A 15431-nucleotide genomic window follows, 5' to 3' on the forward strand; every position below is an offset into this window, starting at 1 on the left:
ATCAGTCACACATTGCAACCCTTCCAGCAAACTCAGCTCCACATGCACTATTTCAGTTTCTTTTTTGGTTCTGTCATTTTGGAAGTAGACATAGGAAAAAGGTTAAAAGCCAAATCAGGCAAGCTGTATCAATAAGTTCAAATTTTCTTGAAGTAAGTAGCAGTCTCAGAGTACCAACTCAGATCATGTAAGACTATGTACTCAAAAACATTTGGCTTAGAAAAATTACCTTTATTAACTTTCCACCAGTGCCCCCCAGAGTAGGATTTTTAGAGCTTTCAAAAGGCAGCAGTGCTCCAGTAAGGGCTCTACCCTTTCAGTCGTTCCATTTTACTTTTCCCTTTAAATATGTTAACATGCCTTTAAACCAATGCAGAGACCCTCCCGAAATTTTTACACATGTGCTTTTTATATGTTGTTTTTTCTTTTACTTACACTTCCAGCTTCTGATTATGTTTCAGGGACAAGAAGAACCACATGAGGAAAATCAAATTTTAAAGAGAGAGATATGCAAGGTCATAATCCATAATAAATTTTTTCCTTCTTTTAATATAGTCATCCACCTACCTAATGGGCTGATATACTCAATCACCTACCTACTTTTCAAGTTCTGCAAGTATTTAATCTTTTCTTTTTTCACCAGCAGTTCATCAGTTAGTGCAAATGATGCTGCATGCTCATCAGTTACCAATATATTGCTTTATTTCTTGGTAGCAAATTAAGGCTTTATAGTGAGATTTGTACAGTACAGGCCAATTTAAACATTAAAAACTTTAAAAAACCATGTAGCAGTATTCACTCCATTTTACATAGCCAGAAAAGTAGCTTTTTTTTTTATTATTATTTCAATAAACAATTAAATGTTACTAGTGAGGCCTTATATTTCACGAGTGCAAATGGCTCAAAATCCCACCATCCTCAGGGCTCAACATTTAAATTGCTTGAGGCCATTTTTAGATAAAGGATAAACAGAGAGTATAGCTGGCTCGGATAAAATATACTGTATTACTTGCTGGAGAAGAATATCTTATTTTAAAAATATGGAAAGGAAAACCCAAATGAAATTGACTGTCCAAGGGATGGTATCACCCCCTATTAGTCACTGACCAGTAACAGTAGCAATGAAAAATTCATTTTCCATGGCCCTCTTCGCTTTAGTATAATTTAATTTATAATTCAGAGCTGATGCCATCCTGTATATTAAAAAATCCAAAATTGGAGTAATGTACATAAGTTGCAGGAATTTTTGCAGCAGCAGGACAAGTTTCCTCTCCAGGGACATGTCCAAACCATTGCCCTTTTATTTTATTTTTTTTGTTTTGCGATTTGAGAGAGCATTGTTATAAGTATTTCCTCGGCAGTTACATGTTTTTCTTGAGCATATTGATTTTCACTTCATACCACTGACTTTATTAGTATTGTCTGGAGATGATGGAACTACTGCTTATGGAAACCAGACACAGTGCTTCCCTTCTTATGAGCCACTTACAGCGTTTGAGATGAACGTATGAATTCACCTGTCAGTCAGGCACAGGGGGCCTGCCTGAAAATATCATCACCCCTCACATGTCTGGCTTTCATTGAGCATTGCATGTGAAAATACAGAGAAACAGCTGCCAGAAAATTGAGAAGAAAGTAACCATGAATCAACCACACACTCTGGGGAAGGAGCCAGTGAGATGGGGGACTTCCAAAACACTCCTGCTCATACAAGAGCAAGAGTGACCATGAGAGCACCAGGAGCTCCCAGTGTCACAGGGCAACACTGGTGTTTACTTCTTTGTTGAACACAGCTGTATCTCCAGCCTAAGGAAAGACACACAGCCGAAGTCTCAAAAAATTGAAATCTAATGTGAGTAACACTCCAAGCCCCTCTGTCCCCAGGGGTGTTATCTAACATCAGGCTAATGTCTTTGAAGTTTTGAGATCAGCCATCTATCCTTTGAACTGGAAGGCCACAGAAAAGGGTCAGGTTTCCAAGTGTATTAAGGCACATACTGACTTTGCCTCAGCGCATGTGCCTGGTTTGCTCAGGGAACATCCACTGCAGCGGTGCCACAGCTGCTGAAAAGGTACAGCAAAGGGACAAAGCCAGAATTTCTGGTGACAGCCGTGCAGCACAGCAACTGGGACTGCCCCGTGCAAGCTGCTCCACAATGTCTCAGAGCCTCCCCGCTGTCCTACAGTACTATCTCAGCTTGTAGCAGAATTACAGCACCTCCTCAGGCTGGTTTGCTGGCTTTTCCTTTTGCCAGGCCACCAATATCCCATTTGTTCTCCTTCACTCATGTGAATACGTCACTGCTTATCAGAGCCAGAAGTCCCTATCTACTACCAGAGGGTGGTACTACACATGCAGGAGAGGACAAATTTATAAATGAAGGCAAGTAGCGACCTGGAGGTGGGCTTCCCAAGAGAATCCATGCATGGGCACAATCTCCAGATTCACTCCACAGAAGTGCTCAGCAATGGCCAGCAGGTCTTACTCTGCCTCAAATGAGTATGTTTAAGAACATTACCCAGTATTTCCTGAGGGGTTACAATGGATGACTACCAAAGAGAAACTACGTGGAGACAAGAGGATGCTTTATCAGCCATATTGGAAAAAGTTGGGGAACACAGACACAGTATTGCATAGTCAGCTTCATGAGCACAGCTAGAATTCAGATGTATTTGACACATCTTAGTAGCATTTCCAAAGGAGGGATTATGTGCTATTTCCTTTGGAGGCAGCTACTGTAGCCTGGGACAAGATTATGGCTCTTATGGAAATGACACCCCATCAGGGATGCTGAGCACTCATTGCTTTCGCATTAAGGCAGCCTCTCCACAGAGACCCACGGCACCTTAAAAAGTGATCATACAAAAAGCAAACAAAATAGTCCTCTAGAAAACCCCCTCACCCACAAGGTACAAGAAAAGCTGACTCCCGTGAGCGACAGAAAAGACAGCATTACTGAATATGGGAGCGTGTGTTTATACATCAGTGTTTTTAATACTGCATTGCAATGACAGGTGTGGGGTGTCCCTTTAGAAGAAAGCAGGGTTGGTGTGCTCTATAATACAGCGCTTGCAATGTCGTTTAACAAATCGCAGAGCATCCACAGAGACTTCGCAGTCCTGCACGTTCAACATCTGCAGGTCAAAACAGTTGGCAGCTACAATCTGCAGGCCCTGCCCAGTGATGCTCTCACAGGATTTCAGGCTCAGGCGCTTCAGGTTGAAGCAGTTGAGGGCTAGAAACTCCAGGCCGGTGTCTGAGACCAGAGGGCACTTGCCGATGTCTAGCGATTTGAGTTTTGTGCAATTTTTGGCGAGGTACTCCACGCCGTGGTCCGTGATGCCCTCGCAGCCCCGCGCGTTGAGGTAGCGCAGCTTGCTGCAGTACTTGGCTATGTATCGGATGCCCACGTCCGTGATGCGGCCGCAGTGAGCGATGCTCAGGTATCGGAGGCGCGACTCCAGCTTGGCGATCTCCCGCATGCCGAAGTCGCTGACGAAGCGGCAGTCGCTCACGCTCAGTTCCTTAACGGATGTGCAGTAAATCATCAGGTAGCGCAGACCCTCGTCGGTGATGCGGACGCAGCGGCGCAGGTACAGGTGGGTCAGCTGGGTGCAGTGGGCGGCAATGGTGTGCAGTCCCTCGTCCTCCAGGACAAAGCAGTCTGTCATGTCCAAGTAGCGGATGGAGATCTGCTTCCCGTGCAAGGGAGACAGCTTGATGGAGGCTTCGCGAGTCAGACTGATGCACGTTACTTTGGAGCAGCCTAAGTGGAGAAACACAGTGAGTTTAAGCAAGCAGTAAAAACAAATCTCACAGCAGGACCAGAAAGCTGGGTGTGGAATGGTGTGCGGGACGTGATGAAGGTATCTTCACGTTGCAAGAGTGGAATCATCCTGACTGACTACTCTTGGCTGGCTGTGCTGAGTCCCCACACCAGAGGAAATAATAAACTCCAGTGAAGTCAGTGAGGTTGCTTTGAGTTTGTGAGCACTGGGAAAGCAACAGACTGATTTTGTCCTTATCCCAAATGTAAAATGATGGTCCTGGTCTATGTAGGGACAGCCTATGATCTGTTACTGCAATATAAACCCAGTGACAGAGAAAATGATACTACGTGACAACAAATGCAGTTTTTTGATCAAAGTCAGTCTCACTGCTGACTGGCTGAATTTGCAAACCAACATCAGAGGCTCTTTCACCATCCAAACTCATTATAGAAAACACAACCCTGCTCCCTTCCCCCCCTCCCCTGCCCCAAGCATTTGGAGAACAGATGTGAATCCAGCCCCAAGCCTGCAATGTGGGAAGGATGCAAAACTATGGCACAACTGTGTGCTTGCAGAAGGGTGGAGATTCGGACAACCTAAGGAGAATAGGGAGAATTGGTAGGAGCCACCAGACTGGCAAGGGCATGCAGGGACACAGCAGACAAAGAAAAGGACTGTGTCCAATGAGAAAGTCTGGCCATGAATGGATGTTACTAGACTAGAGGAGAAACACCAGACCTTGCAGGCAAAGACAAAGAACTCGATTAAAGCGAAAAACACACTCAAAGACTTTCCCCGTTTTTAACCTCTACCCAGTGCGCAGTGGAGAGTGAAAGCTTTTTTTGGAAAGTGTGGTTTCTGCTGCACTGCAAACTGGCAGTCAGGCTTCTTAGGGAAATTCTTAAGCTGTGCCAAGTTCAGCTGGGCACTTTGCATTAGCATAGCTAGGAACAGCTGCAAGAAAGAAGGGAGAGTATACCCACTAGTGATTGAGGCCCAACTGTTTTAGCCATAAATGTCTACTCAGAGAAATTCTGCAGGTTATGCCCAAAAAGGTGCCCCCACATAGAAATAAAAAGACATTTTCTGTATTGCTGGAACACTGGCTAAGCAGTATGAAGTGACTCATAAAAAGTGATGACCTTAGAGCTCCATGTATCGGAAATCCTGCAGAAATCCTGTAGTGTGGAAGTAAAGAGCAAGATGATGTATGGAAAATGCCTGAAAAACTTAAATGACCCAAAGCTATACCACTTGCTATAACAGGTTGTCATTCAGAGGTTTAGTGGGAGGTATGAATATGCTTCAGTTCTTAAAAGCAAAAAGGAAAAAAAATCGCTTGAGATAACCCTGTGGACTCACACAAACGTAAGAATCGTGGGATATGGAGTTGAAACAGTTTGCCACCTGCAACTAGATTTCTACATTCATCAGTTAAATTTATGCTGGCTCTTTAATTTGGGTTTCAAATTTAGTTGAACAGATGCAAATTTTACCTTAGGCCTCAGAAAATTAAATGGGAAAATTGCCCACAGGTCATGCAGAATCAAGACCTTGAAGCAAAACACTCTATTCAACAAACGTCTTATAACTGAATGCTATTTTCTCTTCAGACTGTGTTTCAGACCCGTCTGTGCTCTGGAGCAATCTCTGGAAATACTTTTGCCTTCAGGTAAGTACTATATACACACTCAGTAACATAAAGGATTTTTCTAAAGAGAAGCAGTACAATACGAATGGTGTAAAAAATTCTCCTCTAGTGTAGTCTTTGAAGTAGGTGATACAAAATACAAAAAAGGAGTTCCACAGAAGAAGCTGGCACCTAGGCAGAGTTCTGCTGCACCTGATGTAGCTGTTGCTGCTGCATTTGGCTGAGGAGGTTGCTGGATTAAGAAGTCAGTCTAGATATTTTATAATCTGACCAGAACTCAATTTTAAATCTGGTTTAGTGAGAATGATCCGTCCATGAGGCCAAGGAGAACATTCTGTCTGCTGAGAGTCCAAGAAGCTTTACTGACCATAATTGGAGAGTGAATGTGTCAGAAGCCTCGCAGCGCGGCTGGAATCGCACACATCAGCGTGTGATCACTGTTTTGACAAGCTCAGTATTGCCTTGTCTAGTTACTTTGGCTACACTGTAAAACATTTCATGGGAAGGGTATTCAAAATGGCTTCACCAGAAAAAAGAGTCCGTGCTGATATAGAACTGCCTGATTTTTAGCAAAATGACAGGTTCCTGGGTCCGCAACAATTTTTCTGTCCTAAATAATACAAAACGTAAAAATAAAGCTCTTGTAACAGGATTTTCCATAAAGTAAGTATAACTGATTTTTAAAAGGGAGCAGAAACATCCAAACAGACTGAAGAACATGTGGGCTAGTGTGTTAGATAATAACTTGCAGTCAAGCTCAACCAACTTCTAGCATTATTTCAGACCTGCCCACACAGCGGATGCTGACAGTGACAGAACTTACATTGTGGAAAGCTCCTGAAGTTAATACAAACATCTAGTTTTGACATTAAAGATTTTGGTATGTTTTTGCTGCCAAGTAGCCATCCAAGGGGAAAACAATTCACCTAGCTGTACAACTGTGAACTGGGATTTAATTAACTAGCATCACCCACCAGCACACATCCCCACCTCCTCTTGCTCAGTACAGAACCAAACCAGTGAACCACTTCTGTTCTCAGAATTGCTTGAGTGTGTAGGTGCAAGCCTTGTCCTCATAACTACAGACAGAAGCAGGGGAAAATGGAATCCTCTTCCAAAACATCCTCCAAAATTACCCACATCAGAATGAAAAAAGTGGACTCAAAACAAGAGCCTAGAGATCAATTAGCCTCAATTCATATGCAAGTACATGCAGCAAAAGCTATACCTGAACCCAAACACCCTGACTTCTGAGCATGTCCAAAATCAGGAGTTTTCCCTTACATGCTCCAAACAGAAAGAACAGCTTATGAAAAAAAGAAATTAAAATTACTCTTGTATCTCATTGATGAGACAAGATTCAAGGAAGACGGGTATTTTATTTGTTCCCTACATACTTTATACCAAACTGATGAGCTCTTAGGGACAGACATTATCTTCTGGGTCTGAGAGTAAGAGGCTTAGGAAAACCACAAATGAAGATAGACCCCAAAATAACCTGTTTCAATACCTGGTATCATCTTTTCCCTGCTTTTGAAAAAGTCGTCTTCGGTCTATAGCAAACCCATAAAGAAGAGCTGTGGACCAAAGCATTTTCAACAACCTACAAGCCCCCAGGTATGCCAGGGTGTGAGCTTCAAAGCTCTAGCTCTAAATCCCACAGGTACATACATTTTCTCCAGGCACTGGAGATGCTTCAACCTGAATGTGTGATTAGCAATCCAGAACTAATGTCAGTGTGTACCAACAACAAATAATTCATATACAAGGTCACTGTGAATAGACTCCTGTGGAGTTCCATAGACTCCTTATTACCTTACAGTTTTCAGAAAGCAATCACAAAAAGTGCATAATTCTGATTTGTTGGTATTTGTTTTGATGTCTTCCATGACATTCTGCCATCCTAGGAATGGGGTGAGAGAGTTGGATAAATCAGCTTAAAAAAATCAAAAGGCAGAGAAAAGAATGCAAATCAGTGTGCACCAGATAGGCAGCCCTGGAAAAAGCAGCTGATCTGGTACCAGTGACTTGATAGCACCACTTCCTAGCCCCTGTTGTTTAATCCCCTATTTTCATCCAGCTTGTTGCCACTGGTACCTCTGCAATGGCAAATCTGGTTCGGATGATTTATGATGGCATTAGACTGATAACAAATGGGATCACAAAGCAAATGTTGAACAGCAAGTTTGCTTCAGTGCTCTGCTTGGCCACATCCTTTCCATTAAGTGGCAACCTATTTGCAGAGAGTAAATTCTGTGCAGCTGACCTTGGGAAACATCTTGTTTCCCCAGATCAGGCTTGAAGAAAATTGTCTAAAACATTTCTGCTGATCTAAACAGCTGCAACGGCAGCTTTAAAATATAAAAAATAGGGAAGAAAAAAGAGAAAAGTTCAAGCTGGCTAAGTCTTGTTAAAATAGCAATGGAAACAAGGGGACCTTGAAGTTTAACTAGGGATGACAACTGACATTAATACCCAGAAAAAAAGCCTGCACTTATTCTGAGCAGCTTCTCAAGTCACTTACCAGGTTACAGATATATTCATTACCTATATATATACATATAGAGGTGTGTGAAAAAGATGAAACAAATCTTGCTGAAGTAACTAGGCTTCACCACATGATGTAGCACTGACTGCAACGTGGGCCCTTCTATGGGTGCTTTATGCAAAAATCTGTAAAAATTCCTCATGCCATTTCAACAGGCCATCTCTGCTAGCTCACCTCCTTTGGAAGAGGCCTGGCCACTCCAGAGGTGCTGCTGGCATTAGGGGCGCTGAGATTCTAGTGCTGCCTGTCTCACAGGTACTGTGTTAGGAGACAGGCATTCCTACTTCAAAAAACAGCACAGAAAGGGTAAGTGTGCAGTTGTGGGGTATGACAAACATGAGAGGCATCTGTATTGGAGCATTCCCTGTTACCTGACACATCCAGGTGTTCCAGGTTTGGGCACAGTGACACGACATCAAAGACTGCCTCATTGGAGATGTTGTAACAGCCAGACACCTCCAGCCTCCTCAGTTCTGGACAGCACTGGGCAATGGTGTAGAGTCCTCTGTCTGTGAGCCGCCTGCAGCCACTAACAATTACCGTCTCCAACATGAGACAGACGTTGGGAGTATCCTGACAAAGCCTCCGGGTCAGCACTTTGAGAGCCCTGTCCACGTTGATTGTCTCTCCAGTCAGGCGAATAGTCCTCCACAGCCGCGGGTCCCAGGCCAGGTTGTACCAGCGGCGGCACACGCGGGCACAGCGGCACAGCTGGTTGGTGGGCAGGAAGGAGAAGATCTGGATCATGGAGTGGTCGGGCAGCCGGTCTATGTTGGCCTGCTCCTTCTGGTGCTTGGATGCCAGCCGGATGAGAGGATGGGTGAGGCGGGTTGGAGGTGGCGAGTGGACCATGGCAACAGTTTCCCCAGTGACTGAGGATGAAGATGTTGACGACCCTCTGCCATTTTGGAACCCAGGGGAATTTGGTGGAAATATTAATGCTGGACTGGGTGTGCTGAGCGTTCGCATGCTCAGGTCGGAATCTGGAAGAGAGAACACAGGATTTCAATAAGCACTGGACAGACACAAAGGTTTCTGCACAGCACAGCACCCTGCTAGCCCATTTGTTTGGGGTTTGTTGGGGGTTAAGCAGTCACTTTTACCAGTGCGAGTGAGAAAATCTATTTCAAAAGCCATGTGAGCAAAGGAGACAATGCAGTTCTGAGCCCTGAAGAGGAGAGAGCAGAGGAAGGGTTTTTTTAAATCCAAGGATTTTAATTCTTTATACTCTTAATTAAACACTGCAAGAAATTAGTATTTTTGAGTCACAGGCTTTTTTTTTTTGCCAGAGAGCAACTGTCCATAACCTTGGCACAGCTGTGGGCTCTTAGGGGAAGAGAATACTGTGGTCCTTCACCTCTCAGCTCCTTCAGCCATTCAGCAGGAGGCCAAAAAAGCTCACAAGGCAAATTCTGCTTCCTTCACCAGATCTGAGCGTATGAGAAAAGCACAAATCCATACACTTATTTTCATTGTGTCATTAGGGAAATTAATTTTTCAATCATGCAAACTGGAACTCAGAAGTTCAACGAAGAGCCCAGTGTCTAGGTCTTCATATGCACACAGAAAACACTCCTTTTCAATGGACTAAAGTGAACTTCAGTTGGATTGGAAAACGAAAAGCCCAGAAAAGTAAGTGACAAAGAAACAGCATGCCTGGAAACTTGTTGAATTGTTACACAATATTTACACACTTATTGCTAGGAATATTTGTCACACTGGACGCAGTCAACTCAACTCCCCTCCCCAAAATAATTTGCTACTTCTTTACCTTCTTTAGTTCATTTTAGTGCCAAAAATCAGGCACAAAAATTGAGATAATTGAGATATTTTGCTACTAGGAAAGGTTACCTTTGCTGTAAGATTATTTCAACTGTTTTCCCTTTGTGCTGACATTGCCTACAAGTAATTTCCACTCCCGCTCCCAGTTTCTCCAAGCAAACCAAGTGAAAGACTGGAAGAAAACGAAGATACAACTTTGACAGTCAAGCAAATGCCATGGGCAATTCATTTAGAGACTTTGAGGATATTTTAGTAGTATGCTACACAAGACACAACCAGTGTATGAGAGAGGCATCCTGCTGCTGAGCACACACCCTCCATCTCCGTACTGATCTCAATAGAAAGCCTTCATAAAAGAAGGCACCACCCAGAAATGGATACAGTAACCACAATTTAGTGACCAGCAGAAGAATAACAAGTTTCACAGACAGATGGTGTTTTTAGCACACCAAGCTTTTCTCCCCATCGCATCTCCTGCCGTCACACCAATGTTCAGGCGTTTCAGGGAAGTGTACAAAGGCAGCCCCTTAAGTAACACTGACTCTACAGCTCTGTGATTGTGACAGCACAAATTAGGGCTAAGCAAGATACAGCCAGAAATGCATTCAACAAACATGCCCAAACCTGGATTTGGGCAGAGTTTTTTAATTAAGTACATTTTTGATGAATTTGATCGTTACACATAAACATCCCTGTCAAGCTTTTACTCAGCCCAACACAGGCCTGCTCTGATCTCACAACCTACAAAATAGCAACCACAGGCCTGTATTTTCCCAGTGTGTCTGCAAGGGAGAGAGGCACAAATGTTTAGCTGAAGAACCCAAGAAACAAAGTCTGATGGCTTGCTCAAGATCACCCAGTTGAGCTGCAGAGAGATCAAAACCATCTTCTCACACCATGGAGGAAAAACCTATAGTACCCAGCTCCTTCCGTCTTCCTTTTCTGCATCTTGTTTTACTTAGAAACTCACTATTTCAGCAAATGAAAGCAAAGAACATTTTCCCCAAGGCTTCTGAGTCCGTGCTATGGCTATGTGGTCCTAACACAGGGATTTGTGTATTTATGAGCAAGAACAGTATCTTCATGCTGAGTGGGTTTTGCAGACGCCCTGTTCCCTTTGACACCTCCTAACACCCCCCCTGGCAGCTATTGCAAATAATTGCATCGAGGAGTGTTATTTGGTAAGTGTCTGGTATATGCTGGTATTTCATAAATGAGATTTACAGCTGGAGAGAAAAAACCCACAACACCAGCAGCAGCCAGGCTCCTGCAGACAAGCACTGACTCCACAGGCTCTTAGGCAACAGTCCCCGAGATTAATTTTCGCAAGGACTTACCATATGTTTGACCACCCTCACATTATCACCAAAACCAGGGACAGTGCCTGAAGTCAAACATGTGCAGAAGTTGTGGCAAACCCAGAGCCTTTACTTTTTCCTCTTTTTTTTGAGATTTTAATACAAGAATGTTTCTAATATAAAAGAACATACACTTTTTTCCAAGTGCTGGATGCATCTTTTACTATTACATGTATTTGATATTGTCAGTTCCTTTCCTTTTTTTTACTTCTTCATTCCCTTTGGGCTTTTGGTTGGTTGATTGTTGTTTGTTTGTTTTACACAAACCAGAACAAAAAGGAAAACAAAATGATATAAATAAAAAACCAGAACAAACACTTATTTCTATTCCACGAAAGAGAATTAAAATCAAAAGCAAAAAGTTGAAATTATATAACATCTGCTTTAAACAATTTTTAGTCCTGTGGGAATGAGTACCTTCTGTAAGACATAGCATATTTGGAGAACATACATTTTTAGTCAATTATTGTTGAAAACACCTTAAAATTTCTGTAGGGTTACAGTCTTCCTTAGTTTCCATTTTTACTTTAGCATAGAAAAGCTTTTCATACTCCATGATTCTCCTTCCCTTCCCCTGGTGAGCAATACACCAAGCTAATACGGCTAATCTCCACTCCTTTTGGATCAGAAGTGGCATTCCTTCATCACTCCTGGGCACTGTGAATAATCAATACCTTAGACATTCCATGTGCATAATGAATTACTAATATGTGTTTTTTAACTTAGACCTTGAGTTTAAAAAGGCCTGACCTTCTGTTTTATGTGTATGCTCCGTGCTTTCTTTGTGCTCGCTTAATTCTCTCATTAGTGTAGCAGTTCCAGATGTGCATCCTGTATTTCCTTTCCCTTCAGTCCTGAAGCTACATCACGTGAAACTTGCTCCCTCCATCCTTGGGGCATGGACTTCCAGACAGACACATACACATACATACACATGCACCGTGCCTCCCCACCACAAAGTATTGTGGAAAAAGACTGTAGTGTTGTCATTGTGTTTAAAAAAGGGAGTTGTGAGCACATTACTGGTCTGCTGAGCCTGTAATGCAATAGGCTCTCAGACAGGAATTTTTCTGGTAGCTCAGCTGAACTCCATACAGAGGTATTCCTGCTTACTGTTTGCTGTACACCCCTAAGGGGAAACGAGAAAAAAAATAGCAGGTGAGTCCAGAAGCCAGGAAAAACTTGGAAAGCTTTTTGTTAGCATTTAAAACTTCAGCAAAACACTTGTTCTACTGTACATTTTCCAGACTTTTCTAATGTTGGGAGGGGCTTCCTATAGCACTATCTCAACCTCTAGGAGTTTCCTTCGAATTTTGTTCTTCGCCAGGTACTGAGCGCTAGCCAGCAGGCTGGGGCAGTCTGAGAAAGAGCAACTTAATGATGGTGAAACATTAGTAAACACAACCTTGCAAGTACAAATGAAGCTGCTGATTACAGTTCTCAAAACACATCTTTACACATACACATGCCCTATACAAGCATTTCTCTTGTAAACTCAATTGTTTACAAGCCTGAAATGCAACTTTAATTTTGCTGATTTTAGAAAGTAAAAGCAAATTAGAAAGCAGTCCTGCACTTCCCTCCCTACAACCTCTTTTGCCCCTTTGCCTCCAATCTTCTGTACAAGATGCCTTTTATTAAAGCTTTGATCAAGCTCTGAAAGTTGTTTGTTGATGTAAGACAAAATTTCTTAACAATCTTTAAAGAAATCTCAAAAGATGCGTGCCAGAAACAGAACCATAAAAGCTGACACAGAGGGAGAAAATGCACTAGAGGGAGTTTTCTTATTCCATTAGAAATCTGGTTTATTTCAAAGGATTCTTTCTCCCCAGTTTGTTTCCCAATTAATACATACATCTGGGAACAAAAAGCCTTTAAATATATAAGATTTAAGCCAAGATCTAGTCTCCATTCTTTCTGGCATTGACAATAATATGCAGTCTCTGATTTCAGAACCAGAGAGAGAAAACAGTGTTGTATTTCCATTACTCCAGCAATGCACACTAACACAGGACACTCAATGTCCAGATCCCAGCATGGACTTTTTAAGATTGAACCACTTTCCATGCTTGAGGCATGACTCCATTCATCCACACCTTTCACTGTGGTAATGTGAATGAAGTTTTTTTTTTTAAGTGAATAGTATACTGAGCTCTTCAAGCTAAGAAAATTAAAATGAAAATTTTGCAAAAATCAATCAAACTTCAGATTCTTATCTGACAACTAAAAAGGATCCTCCATGTTGATCTACTGTCACCACTGGCATTTTTAGCAAAACTAAGGCAAGAAATAAACCATACTGTGTTCAAGCTCTGAAAAGTCAGTATACCTGAGAAAGATAAAAAGCAATTGTCATGTTTGTAAACATTAGATGCAGAGTAATGTGTGCAAGAAGCATTTACAGAGTGCCAAAACGTCACTGACTTAGCGTCTCTTCAGTAAGTGTTGCATAGATATTACATATTTTACTAACTGTAGTGTGGGTACAGACTTCACATTTTTACCACAATACCATCAACTTCAGGCATGCCAAGTAAGTACTCCTTTTACAGAGACTGGGAAAAGTGGGAACTTAATGGTTGTAGCAGCTACAGTCAATGGTGCAAAGGCTTCTACAGAGGCTTCTACAGGGGGTACAATATGGGCTGATTCAAGAAGAGACTTGTAAATTTGACAGACAGATTTCAAATATGGCTGTGTGCCCTTAGAGGAGAGTAGGAAAAGGAGTTAGCTAGGACAGCAAGGTACAACACAGCCATTTTCTTTCCAAGGCCCTGGGTATGGACAAAGTTCCAGAAAAAGTGATACCTACAAAAAAATAAAGAACGTCTTCCACATCGCAAACATCCTCAGGCATTTCTCTCAGGATGAGTTACCCTACTGACCTCGGTTCCTCCCAGTCCCAGGAGGCTGGGAGGAACTGGAGAGTCTGAGATAGCAAAAAGGCAGCTGGAACAAAACTCACATGCAAACTTGTGTGGGGCTGCAGCAGTCAAGAATGCCAGAAGGAAAGGGTTGCCCAGTGGAGATACCTACATGATTTTGTAGCCTTTTACAATGAAGAACATACAGAATGAGAAATAAAGTTGGACGAGCTCTCTCATCTCTCTCCAAGAACACTAAGTACACTTAAACTACCTCTGATGTGCATGTCTGCCCTGTTTTTAACTGCTAGGGGCAGCTATTACTCAGCTCACTGAGGTGCCTGTTCCAGTCTTGTCACTGTATCAAGTTTCTAAGTTTTTCCTCTTATTTGGCTCGCATAAGGAGCTATTTCTTGCCCCCTCTTCTCATGCTTGTGAAAAATGAGGTCTTCACTCTCCCTGTAAGGATTTCTTACATGCATTTGCCTTTCTTTTTATTAGTCATGTTACTAATATTCCCAGTTTCTTCTATCTTTTCCTTTACATTTTCTCCACTCTGTGTGTTTTTCTCTTAAAGCACAATGCTCCAAACACCACCCAACCTCACCAGCAGTGGTGAAAGTAGAGTCCTGTGCACCCATATTTCATGGAAACCACATTTTCAACCGTCCAGATATCAACAGTCTCAGAAGGCTGATGTATTTTCACTATGTGACTCAATATATTGCCCGGATTCCCATGTGCCATACAGTACCTGGACATTTATTTTTTTCCTCAGTGTTTATAGAATCCATTCATCTTCCCTACACCTGTATCCTTAGAGAATGCTATGTTTTCTCTCTCCTTAATCTACTTTTTCAAGAGTATTTTGAGTACTGAGCAAGCTTCTCAAATTGTGCTAGTTTTCAGTTTTCCAAATATACTGCAGCTCCAATGTCGTGAATTTTAACCCATTTCTCTCTATATTGGTAATTTTGTGTCTCAATTCACTTCAAACAGGTGGTTCCTAAAGAGAAATGGAAAGTCTGGCAACCTGTTAGCAAATATTGTAAGGCATCCCAGATGAGATCAGCTCAGTTGGTCAGAGCATGGTGCTGGTAACACCAAGGTTGTGGATTTAATCCCTGTGTGGGCCATTCACTTAAGAGTTGGATTTGATGATCCTTGTGGGTCCCTTCCAAATAAGATATTCTGTGATTCCTAAAGGGTTCCTCCTGAAACATCATCACAGTTGACAAATGCTCAGAGTGATAACTACACAAAATACTATTCCCCTCCAGTGGCCACCTTATCATGATTTCATTTACTGCGGCTTGTTTCCAATACATACATGCGAAAGTCCTAATAAACCTGCGATGGGTTATAGCTACTGCTTCCCTCTCACCAGACCTCTTATTTTTGCCAAACAGAAAATTAAATTGAAAACTGAGGTCAAAGGAACAAAAACACTTTGGCAA

At 42.4% G+C, this 15431-nt stretch overlaps 1 protein-coding gene across 2 annotated transcripts in view; it reads right to left on the reverse strand.

The window, feature by feature from the left end:
- Nucleotides 1–680: 680 nt before the first annotated feature.
- Nucleotides 681–15431, reverse strand: part of FBXL7 (F-box and leucine rich repeat protein 7) — a 210035-nt gene continuing 195284 nt past the window's right edge. For both annotated transcript variants that reach the window (XM_010400189.4, XM_039549712.1), the window contains exons 3-4: nt 8342–8953; nt 681–3767 (exon numbers count right to left, since the gene is read on the reverse strand). In XM_010400189.4, coding sequence (XP_010398491.1) covers nt 3031–3767; nt 8342–8939 — 1335 coding nt within the window. In that variant the 5' untranslated portion in view covers nt 8940–8953 and the 3' untranslated portion in view covers nt 681–3030. The remainder of the gene's footprint in view (nt 3768–8341; nt 8954–15431) is intronic.

Source organism: Corvus cornix, chromosome 2 (assembly GCF_000738735.6).
Source record: "Corvus cornix cornix isolate S_Up_H32 chromosome 2, ASM73873v5, whole genome shotgun sequence".
Lineage (NCBI taxonomy): Eukaryota > Metazoa > Chordata > Aves > Passeriformes > Corvidae > Corvus > Corvus cornix.